This window comes from Orcinus orca, chromosome 4 (assembly GCF_937001465.1).
Source record: "Orcinus orca chromosome 4, mOrcOrc1.1, whole genome shotgun sequence".
NCBI classification, from domain to species: Eukaryota; Metazoa; Chordata; class Mammalia; order Artiodactyla; family Delphinidae; genus Orcinus; species Orcinus orca.
Genome location: NC_064562.1, coordinates 127,239,819 through 127,266,278, shown reverse-complemented (window position 1 = coordinate 127,266,278; position 26,460 = coordinate 127,239,819). Strand labels below are relative to the sequence as shown.

Here is a 26,460-nt window from a genome sequence, read left to right as displayed (position 1 = left end):
GAAAGTGGAGGAAGTATTCTTTGAAAGATGAGGATCCTCTTTGATAAAATAAGGGGACATACTCTGTTGGTCTGATTCCCTCAAAGCCTTCTCAGACCACTCTCCACATCTATGTATCACCAAGCAAAGTGGGGATTACAGCTCCATGGTGGCAGGTAACTTGTGTTTCATTGATTTTACATACCCCTAACAAGGCTCTTTCCAGCATACTTTCTCAGTAAATAGTTCTTGAGGATTAGTGACTCTGAACACAAAAGACAGAAAGCACTAAGCCATCCCTGGGGTTCATCTTGGCCCTGAACTTAACTAGAAAGACAAAGACGGAACAGTGGGAATACTCCCATCACTTATTACGCTAAGGAGAATGTTTTTGTTTTTGTTTTTGTTTTTGTTTAGGAGAATGTTTTTATAACTTGTCAAATCTCATCAGTGAGCCAATTTGGGGAGTTAGTTCCCTCACCCAAAAAGTAGAAGACATGGCATCTTCTCATAAGAAGACACTGCGAGTAGGCTTACAATTGAACTCACGTTTTTCACCCCTAAAAAAACCCAATGCTACTAGTTTCTCCCATTTTCTTCCATATTATGTGTATATAGACACAAATATGTATGTTACACACACACATCACATCGTATTACGTCACGTAAGTGATCTCTGTGTCCGATTTTCCACTTTCTTTCCACCCCCAATATATTCAGCCTCTACCCATAGTATTAATCCTTGTTCATTTGAATTGAATTGTTCAATTGAATCAAAGAAAATTTCACTTATTCATTCAACAAATGCCTAATTTGAGCTAGATGCTGAGTCTACACCAGTGAACCAAACAGACAGGGTTTCTGCCATCACAAACTTTAGAGTCTAACTTGCAAAATCATAATAGGCTATTAGTCTAAAACCTACCTAATTTATGCAGAAAATACACTTGTATGAAATAACTAGAGAAAAATTACCAATGGAGTCAAATGCTTAATCACTGATAGAGCTACAGGCTACACATGGAACAGATGCTGAATCTCCAAACATTAGGGCCAAGAGGCAGAACCGGACAGGCTTCGGTTAAGCAAGAATTTTATGCCTAGAAGACACTGTAGATATAAGAAAATCCAAATTCTTTACTGTTTTGGTGAGGAATCTGAGGCTCAGGAAGAAAAGTGAATACTATTTAGCTGCAGAGGGAAACCCAGGCCCTTTCCAATCCAGAGTAAACGGTATTGTCTGGTGTTGATGAAAACCCGTATGGATGACTTTGAAGAGTACATTACAACCTTCAATTGTGAGGCTGCATTTTTTTTTTGTAGAAAACACTGTAAGGAGAGAACACCTCTTTGGGAATAATCAATAATAGCAATGCAAAGCATTTAAGGCCATGAACTCCAGAGCCTGACTGTTGCAACCAAAATTCCTACTCTGCTACTTATTATCTGAGTGACCATGGGCCACTGACCGTAACTTCCCTGGCCTCCATTCCTTCATCTGTAAAATGGGAATGATAATGGTACTCATTTCATGGAGTCATTTTGAGATTAAAATGAGTTGATAAACACACAGTGGTGTGATGGAAAATGTTTAACAATTGGCCTGTGAGATAAGATTGCTTTGAAGAGATTGCCTATTTCCTTCCACAGCCAATTTCAAGCTACCAACATAAAGACAATCAGCTCACAGAATTCCTGATATTTGAACAATTGGTTCTCTCAAGCTGGTACATGGCTCACCACTGCATGCAGAGCATTATAAAACACACACACACACACACACACACACACACACACACACACACTACGTAGATATTAGTTACTATATATATATACTATATATATACACAAAATACGTAGATATTAGTTGCTATATATACTAATATAATACATATGACAGCATTTTCTCTGATTTTGTATCATTCAAATACCCTACAATATTCAGAATAACTGAATTTATAGTAGTGCCCAGGGGGCCCTACTTCCCAGGAGGCCCCCCAAAAACATACAACCTAACTAAAATAGTATGCTTACTATACAGATCAACACAGATTCCCCCAATGTCTCTGCCACTTCTAGTCAGATTTCCACCCTTATTCCCCTCCTAGAGTAGAGCCACTGTAAATGCATGAATGATTCCTATTTGAATGACATTATTAATGATACATGATTTATAATTTCATGACAATTAATTGTGTAGCCCATGTGCTTTACTTACAATATCTCAATGAATCCTTACAGCCAGCATATTGGGTGGATATTATCCCCAAGTGAAGAAACTGAGTCTTAGAGAGGATTCATAACTTTCCAAAGGGTACACATCTAGGAAATAATATAACATATATACTTAACCTCGTCTTTTGAGGGTAGAGCTTAGCTTGCTCCATTATCCCACATTATTTCATAATTAGCAGAAATTTTTTTGTTTTGATTTTCATTTTTTATCAGTTCCATGTAAAAATTTGGGTTAGCTTATATAATAGTATTTTAACATAACTCTCTCTGCTGCATACTACAGCTACTATATACTGAACCATGTATGTATTATTTAATTTTATATATACCGTCCATAGTAAGCTCTAGTTGGATATTTATAAACACTGAGAAAACTCATCTTAGTGTATATTTTCCAGTGAATTACCCATAATACCAAAATCAATAAGGCTTATTCTTCGATTTCTGTAATTTTTAATTTACTTTCACAATAATGGAATTCTTAAAATAAGCTTTAATTTCTGACTCTGAAGATTTAGACACAATGTTAATTCTGTAATGTGAACATTCTGGAAACATATTCCTTTAGAAGAATGGCAAGAGGGGGCAGAGTTGGGGGGTTGAGGGGGTGAGAATCATACTGAATACAGTTAATGGAATGTGTGAGCCAACACAAATGTTCATCTGTTAACTGCAGAGGTATAGAGAGTGAAACATACATGATTTAGATCAATACAATCATCTGCTTTCCAACAAACCGACACTATGCCTACAATTATAGAGAAATATAATACCCATATTTTATCCATGCGAGGACATATTTATACACACTCAGTATCATAACCTGAAACACGATCTGTCCACCCCCACCTCTGGAGATCTCATTCTACCACTTTCCTCCTCACCTACTTTGCTTGAGCTACACTGGCAAGCTCCCTATTCCCGGAACACACCAAACTGGTCCTACCGTTGACCATTCCCGTTTGCTTTAACATCTGCCTAAAACGCTCTTCCCCAGAGGTGGGTCCCCTCCTTCACATACTTCATGCCTCTGCCTGACTGCCACTCATTAGGGAGGACTTCTCTGATCACCAAATATAAAATACCAATCCACACCCCTCCCCGCAAATCCCATGTGTTCCACACTCATCTTGTTTTATCTCTTCCATGGGCCTTATCACTACCTGACATTTTATTGCTTTTTAATTGTGGTAAAATATACATAAAAATTACCATCCTAACTAATTTTTAGCGTACAGTTCAGTAAAGTACATTCACATTGCTGTGCAGCCAATCTCCAGAATTCTTTTCATTTTCCAAAACTGAAACTTTATATCCAATAAACCACGACATTCTCCCCTCCCCACAGCCCCTGGCAACCACCATTCTACTTTCTGTCTCTATGAATTTGACTAGGTACCTCATATAAGTGGAATCAGACAGTATTTGTCCTTTCATGGCTGGCTTATTTCACTTAACAATGTCTTCAAGGTTCATCCGTATTGTAGCACATGTCAGAGTTTCCGTCCTTTTTAAGGCTGAATAATATTTCATTGTACGTACAGTCAGCCCTCCATATCCATGGGTTCCACATCCATGATTCAACCAATCGCACATCGAAAAAAATTTTTTTAAATTTTTCCATTAAGTTCCAAAAAGCAAAACTTGAATTTGTCGCATGGCAGGCAACTATTTACATAGCATTTACATTGTATTAGGTATTGCCAGTAATCTAGAGATGATTTAAAGTATACGGAAAGATGTGCATAGATTATATACAAATATTGATACTAGACCATTTTATACAAAGGACATGAGCATCCTCAGGTTTTGGCATCTGAGGGGGTCCTGGAACTGATCCCCTATGGATATAAGAGATTACAAGAGATGACTCTCTCTCTCTCTCTCTCTCTCTCTCTCTCTCTCTCTCTCTCTATATATATATATATATATATATATATATATAAAATATTTTGTTTATCCATTATTCCGTCGATGGACACTTGGGTTGCTTTCACTTTTTGCCTATAATGCTTCTACGAACACAGGTGTACAAATATCTGTTCAAGTTCCTGCTTTCAAATCTTTTGGTTATATACCTAGAAGTGGGATTGCTAGATCATATGGTAATTCTATTTTTAATTTTTTGAGGAACTGCCATACTGTTTTCCATAGCAGCTGTGCCATTTTCCTTTCCCACCAGCAGTGCACAGGGTTCCAATTTCTCCACATCCTCACCAACACTTATTAGTTTTTGCTTTTTTTTTTTTTTTTTTTTTGTGGTACGCGGGCCTCTCACTGTTGTGGCCTCTCCTGTTGTGGAGCACAGGCTCCGGACGCGCAGGCTCAGCTGCCATGGCTCACGGGCCCAGCTGCTCCGTGGCATGTGGGATCCTCCCAGACTGGGGTACGAACCCGCGTCCCCTGCATCGGCAGGCGGACACTCAACCACTGCGCCACCAGGGAAGTCCCATATTTTTTGCTTTTTGATAGTGGTCATCCTAATGCAGGTGAGGTTATATATATTTATTCTTATGTCTTTATTTTCTATCTTTCCTACCTACTAGAATATAAGCTCCATGAGGGCAGGGACTTCATTTTTGTCACTGTTGTATTCCCAAATCCTATAACACTGCCTGATACATATTAGTTATCCAAAAAATATTTGTTGAATGAACTAATGATAGCCCACCTTAAAGATCTCATTCATCTTAGCATAAGTTTCGAATTGAAAAGACAAGAGAATAGTTATTGTAGGAATTATTACATAGACCATCTTTAACAGATCCCCTCAGAAGTTTGAGTGTAAAATTGAGACTCTTATCACTATTGATGACATTTTAAAATTCAAAAGCAGATGTAACTTCAGTAATGTAATGCTTACATCACATCAGCTGAAGAATCAATTCTTTCAAAACACATTCTCAGCAATTGTCAAGAACCATATTTGTTTGTTCCTGTGATCATCATCTAAACAGTTTCCTTTGCTGTTAGGTTCTAAAGGAATGCTCTTAGATGACAGTGTTTTTGATCACCATGGAAACATCAACCACAAAGCTTATATCAAGCCCTTGTAGAAATAGCTAAACAGAAAAAGAATTTAAAAACGACTTTTCTTTCCATTGAGGTAGATAAATTGAACATAAGATACAGCATTTAAACCTAACTGTGGTAAATATCCAGTAAATCAATTGCAGATTCATGAGCTCTAAAATTCAATTGAGTTCTATCTATGTAGATGTAGCAGATTTCTTGGTTGGCTACCAAACACCTTTCTCTAATTTTTCCCAACCACTTTGGTTGGATGATAATGTATCCAACCTCTACACATGGCATCCTGTTCATTTTTAGGGATTTTTCAAAGGACAGGCAGGCACATGATCCAGTTCTAACAATGAAAGGAAAGGAGGCTTTTGCAGGATGGCTTCTAGGAAAGATTTCCCTCCCTTATAAGAAAAACGTGTGACCAGAGGAAGACCTGGCCACCACCTGCCTCCTCGCCTTACCCTTGCTTTAGGCTTTGGCTGTTACACAAAGACACGATGCTTGGAACTGTGGCAGCCATCTTATGACCAAGAGAGATGACATAACACCTGAGGACTGCAAGGCAGAGGAATCAGAGAAGCTTCAATCACTCATAACATTACTGAACCACTGAACCAAACATCCTGGGACTGATAACTTCAGCCTCCTTGTTAGCTAAACAGTAGATATCTGTATGGCTTAGGGATGTGTGTGAATGAGCATGGGTGTTTTAGGTAGACTCTTCCATTAAATAGCTGTGATTCTAGACCACAGCTTCATCTTTTGCAAAGAGAGAGAGGGACAGAGAGACAAAGAGACAGAGAAAGAGAGACTGTTAGGTGGTTCAAACTTATAAGCTTTGGGGACCAGAAGTAAGGATGAGTTAAAAGAGAGTTGAAGACTAAACACAAGATAAACTGCAACTATATTATGTTTGTGGGAACTGTCCCTGCCAGCCTTGAAGTAATTTAGAGCATACAAAATGGTGGTAGCTAGTTAGAAATCACTCAGATAATATGTCTGCAGATACAGGAATCTGTGGACATAAAAAGTTAACAAAGCAAAACCTTTAATAAAAGTTAATAAAACAAAACCTTTTATGAGATTACATTTTTTTCTATTAAATTTGAGGACAACAAATGAAGTCTGGTAATAATGCATGCAAGATAGGCAAATTCCCTCTCTCATGCCTTCACTTCTCTTCTAAAAGAAACTCATTTTAATCACTCTCCATGCCATGAGTTTAGATTAGTGTGATCCCAGGTGATTCACTTACTCAAACAATGACTTACTTTTGATATCTTTTTCTGTTAAGGCTCGCAATTCCACTTCCATCACACCTGCATGTGAGTTGCTAGCTAGACATAATAACTCCTGACACTTTCAATTCAGGATTTACAATTTCATTGTTACGTTTCCCTTTGAAAAGAGCAATAGCTTTGGAATCATTTCTTCTACTTTCCACTTCTCCCACATTCTAATTTGGAAACTCACAGCCTTTTTCCAGGTGTACAGGGACACTGCCTTCCTCAGGGCAGCCAAACTCCTAGTGAGCTCCAGGGTGATGAACGAATCCCTATTACCTTCATCACAATGGCAAACCCATTTCGAAGAAACACAAAGGAACTCTTCATCTTCTGTCCTACCTTTTCCTCAGCATCCTTCTCCCACCCTACCTTTCACGTACCCAACCTTTAGAGTGGCCTGGGAGCATAGGGGCTTTTGAACTTTAAGAAGAGAGTAAAAAGAGCCCACAAAGTTGAGGGGGGTGGCATGGGGGACTTTTTAAAATACTGAGATAATCCCATGTAACTTTTCAGAAAAACAACAGGTAGGCAAAACTTCTTAGTCATGGACCCATTACATCTTTCATCCCTCACTGACAGTCACAGCCAAATTTAAGCTCTTTTTCAGTACATAATGGCTTTTCCATTTGTCAACACAATCTCTAGACAACACATATCTGAGTTATTCATTACATAGTAAAGTGCTCTGAAATAACTTAATTATTAAAACCAAACTCTACTTTTGTCCTTCAATCTAGTCCAGATATGTGAGACATTTTGTGGGGTAGGGAGAAAACAGTGACTTCCTTTTAGACAATATTAAATTTGAAGGACCTGAGGAATAAAAAGGAGAAGATTTACAGAGGTCAGATGAAAACATTAAGAGAAGCGTTGGCGCTAAGATAGTGATGGAAGAAAGATCAGCATTTGAGGGGTAATGGAGGCTATAGGACTTGATGATTGGGTCTGGGAAGAAGTATAAACACATGAGATGAAAATCAAAGAGAGCAAGCAGAACTCTGAGAGACACTAATATCTAGATAACAAGGGAAGGAAGAGGAAGAGAAAGAGGAGAATGATAAAGAACTGCCTGGGAAAACCCTAGGAAGAAAACCACAAATGAGTCATGATAATAAACAAGGCTTTTTATGATCTGGCTCTAGGCTGACTCACCAGTCTCATCTCCTGTGACCTCCCCCAAACACTCTGCTCCAGCCATTCAGGACTGCTGATCACTCCCTAAAATGCAACATGCTTTCTACTTCCATGCCTTTGCACCTGCTGTTTCCTCTGCCTGGAATTCCCTCCCTATCTTACTCTTCCTTCAAGCACCAGCTTCTCCTTGAGGCCTTTGCTGAATTCCCTAACCAAATAAAAGCCCCCACTGCATTGGATCATACCTCCATCACATTCTACCTGTTTAGTTTGTTTTCCCTATAACATATATGCCATATAACTATAGCGTAAGTTCCATGAGTACTGCATGTTTTCACCTCTGTATTTGAGGTGTTTTCACCTCTGTATTTCCAGTCCCTACCAGGGAACCTGGCATGAAGAGGTGGTATCATATGCTCTGTTTAAGGATGAGGGTTCTGATGCCTAACACATGTGAGTATGAATCCCTCACTGTGCCATTTACTTGGCTGTGTGATCGTCAGCAAACTACTAAGCCTCAGTTTCTTTATCTTTAAATTGGGATAATTATTGTACCCACTTCATAAAACGGATGAGAGGATGAAATGAGATAATACATGTGAAGAACCTGTCACAGAGCTTGGCACACACTCAGGCTCAGTTAAGTGTGAACATCATTACTTCAGAGGAGTTAATATAATTATTGAACATATGAATGGAGATCTACAGTCCTACTGGGAAGAGTTTCAGGAAGGAGAGAAAGATCAACAGAATCAAAACTTCTGAGATGTCTAGAAGGATTAGGGCTGTCAGTTTGCTAAATTCTCAACCAAAGCATCCTTCTCTCCACAGCCGCTGGGTTTCCTTACCCTCACCATCAGGCTCACCCCTGCCCTAGTCTCCATAACAATGAAGACTGAAAAACTGGGGAAAAAAGAAAAGCACCTCCTGGACATAGTCAACTCCTAGGCAGGCAAAAGGAGTGTGATCGAGGTCAGGATAATTCTTCCTCTGAAATAGGAAGGAAGAAAGCAAGAATATGTGAAAATACGAGGTTTAGAGGTAGAGGTATGTCCCTGGTTTTCTTTTATAACTGAAGAAGGTGGCTATAAAAGAGGCATTCATGAATAAAACATTTTGTACTCTCAGATGAAAGAGTTAATTCAGTGATAAGCAATCCAAGCTTTTATCAAAAATAGAGATAGGATTTTCTAGTTGCCATACGAGGTCTTTTATCCAATTGGAAGTCTGATTTAGTCAACAGCTCTGTTACTGTTGTACATTTTAGCTTCTTATATCTATAAATTCATGTTTTTTTAAGTAAATATTTATTCATTGGTGTCTAAATAAATTGTATGAGAACTTCTAACAAAGCTATACAAATACTTGATAACTATCATGGGTAGGGAATAACACTAAATATACTGATTTACTGAATATTATTTTTAGCTCAATGGTGCAAATGTACAAAACAAATATTTTTCTTTATAAATTGGCACTATGAAAGTCATTAGTCCATATAATTTACGTTAAATATAACCGTTACTCTTAAATTTATAAGCTTGCACAATTTAAGCAATATCACAAAATCATGCATCTAATACTTTTGCTGGTGTTCATGATTATCGGTCATTACATGGGGCAGCAAATTGGTTAAACCAGGTCAAATCCAGTTCCAGAAAAGGTTTATTTGACTTGCCTGATCCCAAAATAAACTAGGGTGAAATAACCTTACGATATTAAAGCAAAGACACACATCAAAAGAGAAACACAGTATTCATAAAACCTGTGGGAAGATTTCTTTTAGTTTCACAAGCCTATCCTTTAGGACAGTCAGAAAAAAGGTCAGACAAACCCAATTTATATTAGATCATACACTGAAGAAAAATGATGTGATCCTTCTATATTTATTACCATAAGAGTTGAATAAAGGTTAATGGATTTGAAAAACTGCATTTCCAGGAGTCTGGTTTTTAATACCAAGTGGCTGGCAAGTTACCATCTATTATAAAGGAAAACTGTTGAGATAAATAACTTGTGTATAAAGATAGTGTAGCAGATTCAAGGAGATTTGTTACTACCTCAGTCTACCTGCAATAAAGCATTTAACAGAATTAAACTGTTTTCAGACCTCCTCAGGTAAAACAAAAGAATGTTTGTTTAATTTCCATTAAAAGAAAAAATAAATAAATTCCAGGTGTAGCTCTTGACAAGAACTCAGACCTTGGTGTTTCCTCTAATTTCTTTCAGCTGTGAGATACCTTGCTCCATGAGCACGATCGCATCTTTGCTTTCTTGTTAGGCTTCCATTGTCTAAACTTGAGTATATCACCACAGATTCTGCTTCTGGTCATGTGTGACACAGGAAGTACCAGCAGTCTGCCCAAGGGGTTCTGTTTTCAGCCTGAACTCCCATCAAGAAATGACCTAGTTGGGGCTTCCCTGGTGGCGCAGTGGTTGAGAGTCCGCCTGCCGATGCAGGGGACACGGGTTCGTGCCCTGGTCTGCGAAGATCCCACATGCTGCGGAGCGGCTGGGCCCGTGAGCCATGGCCGCTGAGCCTGCGCGTGCGGAGCCTGTGCTCCGCAGCTGGAGAGGCCACAACAGTGAGAGGCCCGCGTACCGCAAAAAAAAAAAAAAAAAAGAAATGACCTAGTAAGCTGTAACTTAAAATACTCCTCCCATCACCTACAGCACACCAAATGATGACCATGGCCAAATACACATTCTTAAGATGGAAGACACTGATTAGAGAGATATCATTAACAGGTTAATTGATATATAATGGTAGAAGATTTGCAGAGTAAAGTGACAGAGGCACAATAGCCCAGAAATTAGATGATAAAACTTAGTACTTTAAATAACATTTAAATTAATTTTTAATAAAATCAACTAATTTAACAATTTTCAAATTAAATCCCATTAGTATCAAATGAGATTAATATGCAAATAATGATAATGGCCTTAAAGAATTTATCAACTACAGCACAAACATTACTGGGAAAGATAATGGGATTCAGAATGTGATCAGGCTCTATCTGGAAGAAAGGAAATCCAGACAGGACTGAGAGATACTGAAGAGGCACAGAACTTTGTATCAAAACCCCACTGAATAGTATTAATAACTGCAAGGATATGCTTAACTTATTGTATCTTTAAAGACATGTAATTTTTATTCTATATTGTGAGTTCAATTATTCCCTATGCATTCTTTTATTACCTTCATAAAGTCCTGAATTAAAGAACTTTTTGAAAGCATTGTTACAAAAAAATATCTAGTTTATTTCCCAGACAGGTCAAGACTCTGGAGCTCAAATGAGACAAACCAGATAAGCAATAACTATTACAATGTTCTTTTTTTTTTTTTTTTCTGAGTGTTCTACAAGGTACATTTACACAAAAGGATCTGAGTGAGAGCTATGATGTTCAATCTATTATTGTTCAACCTTTGAAATAAATTATTCCTTCAACTAAAATCTCGACATGCAGCAACAGCTCCAAAATTTTTATTCAAGAGAAGGTAATCTGATAGGAAGACAGAGAATCTAAGGGAGCATGGCATGAAGTTATTTGTGCAGAGAGTAAACATATGGTTTTTCTTAGATTTTATGTTACAGAATTGATGAAAATAGCAATGTTTCCTAGTTAAGATTGTGAAAATATGGTTTATCCATGATTTCGTGATGGTGAAGATGATGATTTTATTTGAAGGCAGCTTTTATCTGAGGATGAGAGGGAGGTGGACAATAAAGCCAAGCCCTAGCAGGAGTATGCATACTGTCAAAATAAAGACCAAACTCTGGTCAACTGAAGACTTTGCATGATATTATATCAATTATTTTCCCAATTTTATCTTGCACTAATCTCTCCTCGTCTCCTACCCTGTAGCCAACTGGGATTGATTATTAACCATTCTGCCTACCTGTAATATTTTTCCATCTCTATGTGTCTCTTCATGCTGTTTATTCTGGACCTGAAATGCTTTTTATTTAATCTCTACCTGTCAAAATGAAATCCATTCTTCAATATTGCACTCACATTTCAACTGTTACACTAAACCTAATATGATTTCCTCCAATCAAAATAAACTTCTTTTATCTCCTCCCATGGTATTTTGTACTCTATTATTATACTTACCATATTCTATCTGCATTACAGTAAGCTGTGTACACTGCTTGATTTCTTCTATAGGATTGTAAGATTTTTGAGAGCAGGGATAGATCTAATATCCTTTTGAGGAAGAAGTTTCCAAATGAACCATAACTTATTTTATATAATGATGGCTTTTCTTTTGAAAAATCTGAGGAAGTTATCTCTTAAAATGACCACTTAGGGGTATTCTACACCTGATTCATTAAATTTGATTTCTCATTTTAAGAGCTACTTTCTATATATCCAAGTATATACTATCTATATCCAAGTGAAAATATAAAGGAGAGTTACATTATTAATAACCTTCCACCAAATGATAGTTAAAATTGAAAATGTGATCGATTGCTAACTTGTTGTTTGAAATGCAATAAAGTTCTGTTGGTTAAAAAGCAAATAGTTACTAATCAGGGCCTTGTGCAGACTGCCATTCATTTGCTAGGTAATCCCAAGCAAACTATACTCTTTGTGCATCCACTTAACTAATCTGAAATCTAAAATATGGATTATCTGCTTTCCAAGCTGTTACACATATTGGTCATTGTGAAATTAAGAATGATAATGAAGGATTCTGAAAAGTGAACAGAAATAATACTTGTTAATAACACTCTGGAACTTGAATAATCTAAAGTGATCTAAGGAAAGAATGGATTTAAATGAAGAAAAGTTTTCAGCCAAAGTAGTGTGGTCCATAATGATGCATCGCAAGATTATGATGGCTCTTTTCCTAATATGTTGACATTTGAGCATGTAACATTTAAAAAATGGAGAAAACAGAAAAGGATTAGCAAAATATAAAGTTGACTGACAATTATACACCTAAGACCAAAATTGATATCATTCAGTTTTGTTACTTGAGGGTTTCTACATTGTTGAATATAGTATTCAGAAGTGAAAGGGAGTAAAAAGTAGCTTTTGATCCAACAATTTGACTTCTGGGAATTTATTTACCAATACATGTGTTCAAAGACCCATATATGCCCACACACATTCTTAAATACAAATGTACAAGATTTTCACTGAAACAAAATACTAGAAACAACCTAAATGTCCATTCACAAAGAGTGAAATGAATTATGATACATTCATTTAATAAAATAATATGTAACAATAAAAGATCAAGTGTATGTACCAAACTGGACCAGAATAAATTTTTATGAAAGAAGCAGAGTATCAAGCAATGTGTATAGTAGGCTCCCATTTGTGTAAACAAAAGGGGGGAGGAGTATGTACACAGATAAATGTTTCTATAAACAGAATATTTCTAAGGGAATACATAAGAAATGATTGTTTCAGGGGTAGGGGATTGCAGAGGTTGGGTTTGTAGTAAGGTTTACTTTTCAAATATATCCATCTCTAAAAATATTAATTTATTACCACACTTTTTTTTCTTTGACCACACCACAGCTGGCAGGATCTTAGTTCCCCAACCAGGGACCGAACACATGCCACAGCAGTGAAAGCACCAAGTCCCAACCACTGAACCACCAGGGAATCCCCTACCACATTCTTATATGACTTCTTCAATTTTAAAAAAAGTATACTAAAATTGTTTATAAACTGTTAGAATAAGTTCAATTAGTTAACCAAGATGCTTAGGTCACAAACAATTCAAATCAAAATTACATGTTTTGGGCTTCCCTGGTGGCGCAGTGGTTGAGAGTCCGCCTGCCGATGCAGGGGACGCAGGTTCGTGCCCCGGTCCGGGAAGATCCCATATGCCGCGGAGCGGCTAGGCCCGTGAGCCATGGTCACTGAGCCTGCGTGTCCGGAGCCTGTGCTCCGCAATGGGAGAGGCCACAACAGTGAGAGACCCGCGTACCGCAAAAAAAAAAAAATTACATGTTTTTTCACAATAAAGTATACCTCTGTATTATTTTATTTTTTAGAAGTACCTGCCCAAATATTATATCAAAGTTTAATAATGGGTTTATGAGATAGAATGATAATTATTTGCATTTTATAGATTACAAAACTACGGTTTAGCAAGATGAAATTATTTACTCAGAATTACTCAAATAGCAACCAGGACAGCTGTACAAACCTGATTTCTGACTTCTCGGAGGCTCTAGAGCCTTGTGTCTAACGGTGGTACTATGCAACGCCCTCCAAACTCCACAGGCAGACCCCAAGTCCAGAACTACTAAGCTATCGAAAGTGAAACAACGTGAAAAAAGTACAGTGTTTGCACAGAGTGATTTATGATATTTAAGTGGGAAAATATTTCCTGTGAAATACTTATTTAACCAGTTCTTGTCACATCTGTGTTACCTCCTGATCCAATGACAAAAATAATGTGCCGAATATAGCAGCTTACTTCGTATTAACTTAGTTCTCACTCTGTGGTAGATCATATTTTCAAAGGTGGCCAAATAGCCTATCCCACATGCATTTCTTACAATGTAATGTTGATATTCATCCCTTGCATAGAGCAGTGGGGTCTATTCCCCTCCCCTTGAATCTGGTTGAACCTCTGTGATTGCCTCAACCAAGAGAGTATGGCATTAAGTAACCCTATGTGATTTCCAAGGCTAGGTCATAAGATGTCCTTCACTTCTGCTGTGATGTCTGGGGATTCTTACTCTTAGACCCCAGTCACTATGTTGTGAGGAAGACAAGTATCCACCTGAAGAGGACTCATATATAGGTGTTCCAGCCAAGAGCCCCAGCATTGGCCAGTAGACATGCAAGTGAGCAAACCTGAGATGCTCTGTCCCCAGCCGTAAAGTCACCTCCAGCCTTCCAGTAACCCCAGCTGATTCCCAACGTTCTCATCAAGCCCTACTCAAATTGCAGATTAATGAGCAAAACATATGATTACTGGTGTTTGAAACCACTATGTTTGAGGTGGTTTGTTATGCAGCAATAGATAACCTAACGTAACCTAAAAGCTAGGTTTAGACTATTGAACTCAATGCCATATGTGTCACTAGGAACAGATAATTAGCTCCTTAATATACCATATCTACCCATATAGTAATGCTTTATAAAAAACGAAATGCTAATCTTCGCCAAAGCCTATAGTGAATGAAGCTTAAAGTCCCCATTTATTTCTCATCTCACTTCCATGTTCAACATAGCTGAGTTAGAAACTGTTTTCTAAAAACCTCTGGAAACTCTTTGTATTCATCAAATAGGGTACACCTTGTCTTTTTTCCATTTGTTTTCTTGATATAGTTTTATTATATGCATTTCACTTCCATAAACTCCTTCCGTTCCAGACATAAGGGCTTGCCTTGTACATTAATATGATGTTTAGATTGAAAACTATGTAAATAACATTTAAAAAACAAAGTCAAAAGCATGTTAATGTCATTAGATTTTCTAAAAATTACATGATACATACTTTTTTCTGAAATCTGAAAAACTCAAAATATCTAAATCCAGAGGAGACAGTCCAGATATTAACTCATGACAATATGTCAACTGATTTTTTTTTTTACAAAGATGCAAAGGCAATTTAATAAAGCATAGTCTTTTCAACAAAGGGGAATAACTGGATATTCATATACAAAAAAAAAAAGAACCTTGAACTACACATCACAAAAATCAACTCAAAGTGACTGAAAGACTTAAATGTCAAATGTTAAAATGATAAACTTTTTAAAAAATGAGAGAAAATCTTTGTGACTTTGGGTTAGGGAAAGAGTTCTTAGATACAACAGAAGGACAACCCATTAAAGAAAAAACTGATAATTGGACTTGGTCAAAATTAAAAACCTTTGCTCTGAGAAAGACACTAAAAAGAGAATAAAAAGAGCAGAGATTGACTAAAATAAAATATGTTCAAATCATATATCTAGGGCTTCCCTGGTGGCGCAGTGCTTACGAATCCCCCTGCCAATGCAGGGGACACGGGTGCGAGCCCTGGTCCAGATGATCCCACGTGCCATGGAGCAACTAAGCCCGTGCACCACAACTACTGAGCCTGTGCTGTAGAGCCCACAAGCCACAACTACTGAAGCCTGTGCACCTAGAGCCTGTGCTCTGCAACAAGAGAAGCCACTGCACCACAACAAAGAGTACCCCCCGCTCGCCACAACTAGAGAAAGCCCCCGTGCAGCAATGAAGACCCAATGCAGCCAAAAATAAAATAAATGAATTTATTTTTTTAAAAAAATTATATATCTAACAAAGAACTTGTCTCCAGAATATATAAATAACTCTCTAAACTCAACAAAAAGAAAACAACCCTATTTAAAAGATGGTCAAAATATTTGGACACTTCAACAAAGAAAATGTTGGCAAAAGTATTCAAGTATCATTAGTCATTAGAGCAATACAAATTAAAATCACAATGAGATACCTCTACAGATCTATTAGAATGACTAAAGGGAAAAAAATGACAGTACCAAATGTTAACAAGGATGTGAAGCAACAGGAACTCTGGTTCATTGTTGGAAGGAATGCAAAAGCCATAGAGCCACTTTGAAAAATAGGCTGGCAGTTTCCTATAAAGTTAAAATATGCTTATCATATGATCTAGCAATCCTGTTCCTAGGTATACACCCAAGAGGAGTGAATACTTATGTTTACACAAAACCTGTATACAAATATTTAATAGCAACTTTATTCATAATTGCCCCAACCTGGAAACAACCCAAATGTCCTTCATCTGAATGGCTAAACAATGGTTCACCCATACAATAAAATACTATTCCACAATAAAAGGAACAAAATATTGACCAATGAAAGGAGTTAGATGGCAATTAAGGGCAATACGCTGAGCGAAAAAAAGTCAGTTTCAAAAGGTTGTATTCTGGGGCTTCCCTGGTGGCACAGTGGTTGAGAGTCCACCTGCCGATGCAGGGGACACGGGTTCGTGCCCCGGTCTGGGAAGATCCCACATGCCGCGGAGCAGCTGGGCCCGTGAGCCATGGCCGTTGAGCCTGCGCGTCCGGAGCCCGTGCTCCGCAGCGGGAGACGCCACAACAGTGAGAGGCCCGCGTACCAGGGGGGAAAAAAAAATGTTGTATTCTGAATTATTCCATTTATATGACATTCTGTGAAATGCAAAAATATAGGGACAGAGGACAGCTCAGTGGATGCCAGAGGTTGAAGGTGGGAGGATTTGTTTGACTACAGTGGCGTTAGCACAAAGGACAATTTCAGGGGAATTCCCCAGCAGTCCAATGGTTAGGACTCTGCACTTCCACCACAGGGGACACAGGTTCAATCCCTGTTTGGGGAACTAGGATCCTGCATGCTGTACAGCGTGGCCAAAAAAAGAAAGGAATATTTCAGGGAGCTAGAACTGTTCTACACCTAGACTGTGGTGATAGATACACAACTCTAAGGATCTGTCAAAACTCATTAAACTGTATAAAAAGTGAATTTTACTGTATATAAATTAAAAAACAAAATTAAAAATCTAAATGAATTATATCAATGCATCACTATATTCACTTATTGCTTTTATTCTCTTTTATCCCTTCACTGTCTAAAGGAAATTATCCTCTTTTTGTAACTCAAATACTTTGCATAACACAAAAATTCAAAATATAACTTATCTTGACAAGCATAAACAAAGCATGGAATTAATATTGGAAGAAACTAAAAAACTTGAAAATGAAAGCCTCCTATTTACTTATGCCTGTTCAAGAAGACTCTCCATTAATCCAGCTCATTCTCAGAACTATTTTTCTCAGGACCAACGTGGAAACAGCAGGAATAATTGAGGAGCTCTCAGGGGAAACAAAAGCTAAATGAGGGCCTTAGTCTTTCCTCTCGGCAACCATGAGGCTGCAGAAATGCTCTCTTAGAGAATACAGAAGTGCAAATGGAATTCAAGTTATTTTCATTTGATGAATTAAAATAATGAAAATTTTTTCAACTCTGTTGTAAATCCTACAGTTAATCAAGGCAAACTAAAGGAGAATTCCTGAGAATGGTTACAGAGGGCTCAAAGTAGAAAGAGTGCTAAGAAGATCTCCCCCAATGGTTACAAATTAGAAGGGAAAGACAATAAAATAACAGTGAGTGTGAAATGAGGCATCATGACGACGTTTTAAATCCCCGAGTTGCATAGCTGCAGCTTACTAGCTATGAACTTGAGGATGCAGCTTAGTTTCGCTAAACCCACATTACTCATCAGAAAATGGGAATAATAATATCTCCTTCATAGGACTGTTGGGAAAACTGTGCCTTGCTTAGCATCACACCTGGCCCCTTTGTAAATATTTTATCATTACCATGAGAGGTTTCTGAGTTTCTACAACAAAGAAAGAAAGAACACTGGTTTGCTTCCATAAATGAAATAACACTAATACCCACAGATCATGGAGAAGGATCGATCATGAAACAAGAAAAAGACACTAAATTCTACTGGCACCAATTATAAAGGATGTGTTATAGCTCTCCAATTCTCAAAGCAATCAATGCTTTGGAAACTCCCATCATAGCTCATCAGAAAGATGATAAGGCCCAGAAAGATGTTAGCAAAGTATCTTAACTTCAAGATCTCAATAAATACTCATTTAATTAACTGATTTAAATTGTCTGGCAATGGCCATAGAAATCATATGGATCTCTTGATACACATAATATATGTAGACAAACTATTTAAAAACTTAGTGGCAAAACTATCATTTCTTAATCTTTTATGGTCAGAAAATGTATAAAGAATAAACACGTAATGAAATCCAGGAGATTTGTCTTTATAGTTTGGTAGCTAATTTGATTTAAATGGTTTTAAAAAGTAGTGAAACTTCTGTACCATAGTTATCTTGTATAGAAAATAAAGAAAATATAACCCTTTTCTTAAAAGAGGAAAAAAAATAAATATCTAGTATCTTAGGAGCCTGAGAAGACAGAGCATATTAATAAATTTTTCTCTCCCTTAACATGACAGAATGAAGTTGAAGGTCATTTTCCCTTGATCATCTCATTTTTGGAAACCTAGATTTTAACTGCAATGTGCAAAGGCACTGGATTACTTCAGCTATTTCATGCTATATCAGCAATTTCCAAAAGCTTAAAAAATAAAAATAAAACTTTGTCCAAAAGATCAAGTTGTAAAAATAATATGTACAGTTTCTGATATATCATTCTAATAACAGATTAAATAATTAAAACAGAACAGAAATATATCATATATCAAATGGATGCAAACATTAATTCAGTCATACAGTGACTTTTTAGGTATATGCAAACCCAGGAATTATTTAGACTCATTATTAGAGGAATGATCAAAACAAAAAGTTGAGAAATATATTTTTAAATAATGTGGAAAAGCCCCTATAAGCAATCCAAATTTCAGATACTTTAAGGTTTGTCTTCATTAAAAACACCTACACCTCCTAATGGATAACATTTTTATCTTCTTCATTTCTTTATCTTTAGGGCATGAAACATTACTCTGTGCTGAATAAGTGTTTGTTGAATAAATGAATCTTCACATAGAATATATTCATTGAAATTAGCAGTTAAATATACTAATTTTCAAGATATAAATATATATTCACTGAAAGCCTTTCTAAAATATTTTATTTCTAAATTTCTGTTATATAATTAAAATGATGACCAATAAATTTATCTGTTGCTAAAGCCCATGCCATGTCTTCAATTAAAATCTTTCAACCTTTGGACTTCTATGTCCTTTCAATTATACTTTTTCTGTCAACTATGGTTTAAAAAGAGGAAAACAATTCAGACTTTAATTCAATTCTGATTCAATCCAGAATTGATGTGAAAAAGAATTACTAAAGAACAAGGAGAAATATGTCAGGGAAACAGTGACACAGTTAAAATATACCGGGACTGGGACCTAAAATATTTCACCACTTTGCAGGAAAACACTGCTATCCCTTCTGGTTTTTTTTTTAATTTCTAATTTGCTCAAAATCACTTGCAGGAAAGTGGTGACGCTGTAGTCAGAGGTTGTCAGGACTTCCGTTCCACCTGCCTAGATGAATCAGGTAGACTGGAATGACCAATAATTCCAGCAACCTATTTCTACACCCTATGCAAATTAATGCACCAATCACTAAAAGAGTGCTTCTGTAAGGTCATATAAATGAAAAGCTGAGTAGAGGACACCAGTCAAATACTTGAATGTTGCAGCATGATGTCATTTATACAGCTTCTAATTATGAGGTCCTCTAAGTAGAGTGTCTACTCTGCAAAATAGCAATGACCTTTCATACAAATATTTTCTCCTGACCATTTTCACACATACTATTTCTTAGATCAGTAAAATTATTCTAAGTATAGAATGAGGCTTCACAGAGATTCTTATGAATACATATAACTATATACACAAACGTACATATATATTTAGCCAAATAGGTATTAAAAATGATTTTTCACATAGCACATCATTTTTCTTACATTGCAAATAGCGGTGATTTCACCATCATTCTTAGACGCATAAACATCACAAATACAGATGTAATGATGCCTGCTACCACAATGCTTCAGGAAAAAAAAATCAACTCCAAGTGCAATTAAAAATGCATTGTCATAAAATTAGAGTCTTGGACTCTACAAGCATTTAAAACCCTAACAACTTCATTGAGACACAGAGGGCCATTAAAAAAAAAGTACACATTGATTTTTAGTCATTGCATTAAAAATGCACAAGGTTATCCCTAAAATAACATTATCTATACACATTAAAATTCAAATGTGGCAAAGACCTTGTGAAGTGTCAACCAAATTTTACTGTCATGTTTTCATAAATTCTAAAGCTTCTGGGTTCTTCAAAATTTCCACACTGCCCTGAAGAAAAACTGTTCTGTTGGGTATTATCCTCCTGCTGCATTCACCAGTTTTACCATATTTCTAAACAGGAGTTCGATTCTCCTTGGTCAAGAGGTTGCCTATCTGTAGTCAGTGGATCATATTCTCACACCCATACACTACACTGAACAGGGCAAACTGACGCTTGCGTTGCTACCGCGATAACCTAAAGTGCTAATGCTGTAGTTCCTGGCAATGGTAGCACAAAAAGAAGAAAGCTCCTTTAGATACCAAATCACAGATCACAACCAGATGCAGTGCTCCCATGTTTTAATATTACCATACAAACAGAAAACAGGGTTTATTCAGACAGCCAAAGAAATGTGCATCACCCACCCCACATCCTCCCTTGCAGTGTTGGGGAAAACTGTCTCTGCAGACAGAGACAGTCGGGAGAGCAGGAACACATGTTTTCCAGTACTAATGTCTAATACAAGGCTGCAATTGTTGGGTGTAGCTCTATCTGAAAGTTGAGAACTAGTAAGCAACCTCTAGACACGGTTCCTTCTCTCCTGTGGGTGGGAAGTGAATGCTTCCAGCAGTCCCTCTCAAGGTCCTCGGGGGTTAGGGGTGTGGGGTCTGGGGTGCATTTCCCCCCTGAGGGCACCAAGGGCTCCTCCTTAATGGTGTAGCTCCGCAGTGGGTCATGTGACAGCTGGGCGTGTGTGTGCGCGGTGGGGGAATGAGTTTGGGTGGTGAGTTTGCGGGGTGTATATGAGCGTGTGTGTATGCATAAGTTACACATCTGGTTTTGGAAAACGTGTTTTTCTAGGAGTGTGTGTGTGTGTGTGTGTGTGTGTGTGTGTGTGTTTCTGTGTCCGTGTGTGAAGCGAGACTGGGAAAAGGGCATTCAGAGAATGGTCCTGGACCAGGCGATGCGGCCAAGTATGCCTGTGTCAGTCCCACTCCTCGTCAGCCTCTGCACTGGGGCGACGTCCCCGTCCTTGGGGAAGGCGAGAACAATGGGGTGCGGGCGCCCCTCCCCGCACTTTGTGCACCCACCTGACGAATCCGCGGCGGGTTCGGCGGCGTGGAGGCCCCGCCTTCCGGGGCCGGGGAGGTGGGAGAAGCCATCTTCCTGGTGCTCCGGTTTCTTCCTCCTGTCACGCCCGGGTCCCTCGGGTCTCCTGCCGCTCCTCAGCGCGGGGCCTGCGGCCCGCGGCCCCACACGGGCGGGGAGGTTCCGCAGCCGCCGCGCTCGCGGCCCCGCCCGGCTCCTCCGCCGCAGAGCGCGAGGGGCGGCTGCCCGCTTGGCTCGCCCGGCTGCAGTCCTGGCCGGAGCCCCTCGCCCCTTCCTGCGCCCACCTACCTCCCGGCGGGGAGACTCCGGGCCATGGCGGACCAGGGTCGGGGGCGACCTTGGCCTCGGGGTTGGGCCGGCGGCTGCTCCTTCCCGGCGCCGGGCGCCGCGCGTGTGAATGTGCGAGCGGCGGGGCTTATTCTAGCGGCGCCGGGGGGAAATGAGGCTGCTTCCCTCGCTGCCGCCGCTATCGCCGGGAGAGCGATGAGCTCATGGACAGCTCCCAGAAATATGTCTATATGCACCACTGACTGCCGGAGTTTGGGAGGTGGGTGGGGAGAAGGAGGCTCCTCGACTGGCGCTCCCGCATCACAGGCAGACGTTCCCTCGGGAGGCCCCCGGCCGCTGGGGCGCCGCGTGCAGCTCTTCCCTGCCCATCTCCACACTCATTGGCCTCTTTCCATTCATACCGTGCACACATTGCCTGGTCCCACGCATTCTCCCCTTTCGCATTGAAAGGCACCCACCCAGCCACCCCTAGCCTCCGCAGACACACATTCTTTGTTCCGCCAACCACTCCCTCCTGATTAGGAGGAATTAATTTCTGGAGTGAATGCGGTGTGAAATGCGAACTGCGACTTCAACCCCAAGTCAGATGTGGGCTGGTGAGCGAAGCGACTTCAGCCGTGTGTCTTCCACACGGCTTTGGGCGTTTCCGCCTTCCCCAAGATTGAGCTTCTCCCTTCCCACCTTCTTCACTATGAGAAAGCATCTTTCAGCCACCGTACAGGGTAGTGACGGCCCCCCGTCCTCACTAAGGCGGAGAACACGTCTTCTGCAGCCCTGTGAAGAACTTAAACGGCAGGACCAGGTTCTGCAGACCTCCATCTGTGCCAGGCCTGGTGGCAGGAGGGGTGAATCCCCACAGGGACCAGCCTTGTGTACATCACTGTTTCTCAGGGATGCAGTTGGAGCTGTCTTTTTTTTTTTTTTTTTTTTTTTTTTTTTGCGGTACGCGGGCCTCTCACTGTTGTGGCCTCTCCCGCTGCGGAGCACAGGCTCCGGACGCGCAGGCTCAGTGGCCATGGCTCACCTCACGGGCCCAGTCGCTCCGCGGCATGTGGGATCTTCCCGGACGGGGGTACGAACCCGTGTCCCCTGCATTGGCAGGCGGACTCTCAACCACTGCGCCACCAGGGAAGCCCTGGAGCTGTCATTTTGACTGAGGGCAAACCACTTTCCAAGACCTGATCCTTATCTCCCTTCATTAGCTCAGTTGCCCCATGGAGGTGGGAGTTATGGCTTTTTACAGATAAGATGACCCTCAAGAGATTAATTTGTTCCCTCTCTTATGGATCTCCATATAGACATACTCCCACCTTTGAAAAATGTTTTCCTTTACAGCAGACACCCTCCTCTCCCCTGCAGCTAGTGTTCCAGTCTCAACACCGCTTCTCAGCAAGATCTTCCACAAAGTTTTAATACAGCCAGTTCCTCTCTTCACATTCTTCGTTGAACCCACTCCATTCAGGCTTTTTACCCCACCAGACTTCCTCTTGACAAGGTTCCAAGTGACCCCCATGTTACTACATCTAGTGATCAATTTTCAGTCCTCATTTGTCTCAACTTGTGAACTTCTAAACTTTGAAATGTCAAAGAGTTCAGTTCTGGTTCTCCTTTTCCTCTCCATGTACATCTTCTCTATCTCTGTACTCACTCTGTTGTTGATCTCACAGTTCCATGGCTTTATTTATGTATTTTTAAATATTTATTTATTTATTTATTTTGGCTGCACCGGGTCTTAGTTGTGGCACGCAGGATCTTCCTTGTGGCATGTGGACTTCTTAGTTGCAGAATGAGGACTCTTAGTTGCAGCATGCGGGATCTAGTTCACTGACCAGGGATCCAACCCAGGCCCCCTGCATTGGGAGTACCCACTGGACCACCAGGGAAGTCCTGCATCACTTTAAATAGAATCTACTTTCTGATATGCATTTCCAAATGTATGTCTCCATCTGCAGTCTTCCCCCTTAAGTTCAAACTCCTATTTCCAACTGCCTTCACCTGTACCTGATATTGAGGAGTTGCAAACTTATCACGGGCAAAACTGAGCTCCTTTTTATCTTCCCCTGTCAAAGTCACTGCTCCAATATAGCTTTTGCCACCTTTAAGATGCTCAGGACAAAAACCTCAGAGATAGTCTTAATTCCTTACTTGCTCTCACAATCCACATTTGCTCTAAGAGCAATTCGTGCAGAATCCAACCACTTCTGTATTTCCAGTACAATCTGTCTAGTCCAAGCCACCATTATCTTTCATCTGCCTGATAGCAAAAGTCTCTAACCAGTCTGTATTCTTCCACCCTTGCTCCTCACACGTGGCTTACCAGAGAGCAGCTAGCAGTGCTCAAAGCCTTCCTGTGTCTTCCCTTCTCACTCAGAGTAAGAACCAAGGCTTTTCCATCTTTTGATGTAAGATAAGATCTATGTAATCCATCCTCCATTCCTGCCCACCCCTCTCTAACCTTATTTCCAGGCATCCCCTCACTCAGTCACCATGGCCACACTGGCCTTGTTTCCACTTCTTGAACATTCTAGGACCTGGTCTCAGGTCCTTTGTATCTGGACCACTCCTCCCTCAGATATCTGCATGGATCATTTCCTTACTTCCTTCAAGCCCCTGTGCCAATATCACCTTATCAGTGAGGACTTCCTGATTACCCTGTATTATGGGGTAAATTGTGTCCCCCCCAAATGCAGATGTTGAAATCCTAATCCCTAGTACCTGAGAATGTGACCTTTTTTGGAAATAGAGTTATTGCAGATGTAATTAGTTAAGGTGAGGTCATATTGGAGTAGGATGTGTCCCCAGTCCAATATGACTGGTGTCATTATAAAAAGGGAAAATTTGTCCATAGACACACACACAGGGAGAACACAATGTGAACATTAAGGCAGAAATTGGGATGATGCACCTACAAATGGAGGAATGCCAAAGTTTGCCAGCAAACTACCAGACTCTAGGAAAGTAGCATGGAGCAGATTCTCCCTTGCAGCCCTCATCAGGAACCAACCCTGTATTGATCTCAGACTTCTAGCCTCCAGCGCTGTGAGACAATAGATTTCTGTTGTTTAAGCCACCCACTTTGTGGTACTTCTATAGCACCCCTAGGAAACTAATATATCCTATAAGATAATAACACTCCACCCTTTTTATATCTCTTACCTTGCAGTACATCCCTCCTATGCACTTACTGCTGTCTGACAGAGTTTATATATTTACTTGTTGATTTATTGACACTCGCCTGTCACTGGAAGGTAAGTTCCATGAGATCAGGGAAGTGATTTTGTTCACTGTATTAAACACCTAAGGGAGTTCATTGGTGGCCTAGTGGTTAGGATTCTGGCTTTCACTGCTGTGACCCGGGTTCAATCCCTGGTTGGGGAACTGAGATCCTGCAAGCCGCGTAGCGTAGCCAAAAAAAAAAAAAGACAAAAACAAACAAACAAACAAAAACCAAGCAAACAATTAACATGTAGAACCTCCAGTACCTTGAACAGTGCCTGACACATTGATGTTCAATAAGTATTTGTTGAATGAATTAAATATTTCTGTCAAGTTTATTTAGAAGACTGGAGAGTCATGATTTGAACTCTAGTTCAAATCTTAAAACCCAAACTCTATACTATAACTCAAACACTATACTATAGTTTCTCAAATGTGTGGATAAGAATTACATTCATATTCAAATATGAAAAACTCGTTATGAAGCTACATCATAAAAACTGTTTTCTTTTTTCCTTTACAAGCATTTCCTCAAGTCAATCAATGTGAAAATTTTTATGGTGGCAGTGTAGTAGGCTTTAAGATGGTGAACTTCCTTTTCAGTTTAAATTCTAGTTAATTAACATTTCTATACTTTAGTTTCCTTATCTGTGAAATGGAAATAATAATAGTACTAACTTTACAGGGTCATTGTGACTATTAAATGAGATAATGTTCATAAACATTATAAACACATAATGTAAACACTCAATAATACAGTTATTACTATTTATTTATGTAATGATAGCTACCTAAAAAATAGGAGGCTGAGTCGGGGGAGGGATAAATTGGGAGTATGGGATTAATAGATACACACTAGTATATGTAAACTAGATAAGCAACAAGGATTTACTATATAGCACAGGGAACTATGTCCAACATCTTGTAATAACCTATAATGGAAAATAATCTGAAAATATATATATAACTGAATCACTTTTCTGTACCCCTGAAACTAACACAATATTGTAAATCAGCTATACTTCAATTTAAAAAAAAAGAAAAAGAAAAAATAATAGGAGGCTGAGGATAAAGGTGGTTAAAAAGAAACTATTTCAGAGAATCAGGGGAAACTTAGTGAGGCAAGTTGAGTGACAGTAACTTGGCTATGACTTCCAGCTCTTCTGTATCATGACTGGGCACACAGAAATCCAAATCAGGTTCTTCAGTCTCTAGTGGCCTGGGGTACTTAATTCAAAATTAACAAGAAAGGAATATATCAATAAATAATGTTAAGGTTTAAAGTAGACAGGTAAGTAATAGGTAGATATTGAGATTGATAGATATGGATAAATAGATTTATAATGTGATCTTGTGAGTGGGAGAAGAGTCCCATTTTTACTTTCATACATCTTGGTATCACTTGCACCT

The 26,460-nt window shown here is 39.2% G+C and overlaps 1 protein-coding gene across 1 annotated transcript in view; it reads right to left on the bottom strand.

The window, feature by feature from the left end:
• ANK2 (ankyrin 2) overlaps positions 1 to 21,646 on the bottom strand; it is a 683,094-nt gene extending 661,448 nt beyond the window's left edge. Inside the window, exon 1 of the mRNA XM_049708929.1 lies at positions 21,528 to 21,646. Within this exon, the coding sequence (XP_049564886.1) occupies positions 21,528 to 21,599 (72 nt within the window). The 5' untranslated portion in view covers positions 21,600 to 21,646. The remainder of the gene's footprint in view (positions 1 to 21,527) is intronic.
• Between the last annotated feature and the right edge of the window lie 4,814 nt (positions 21,647 to 26,460).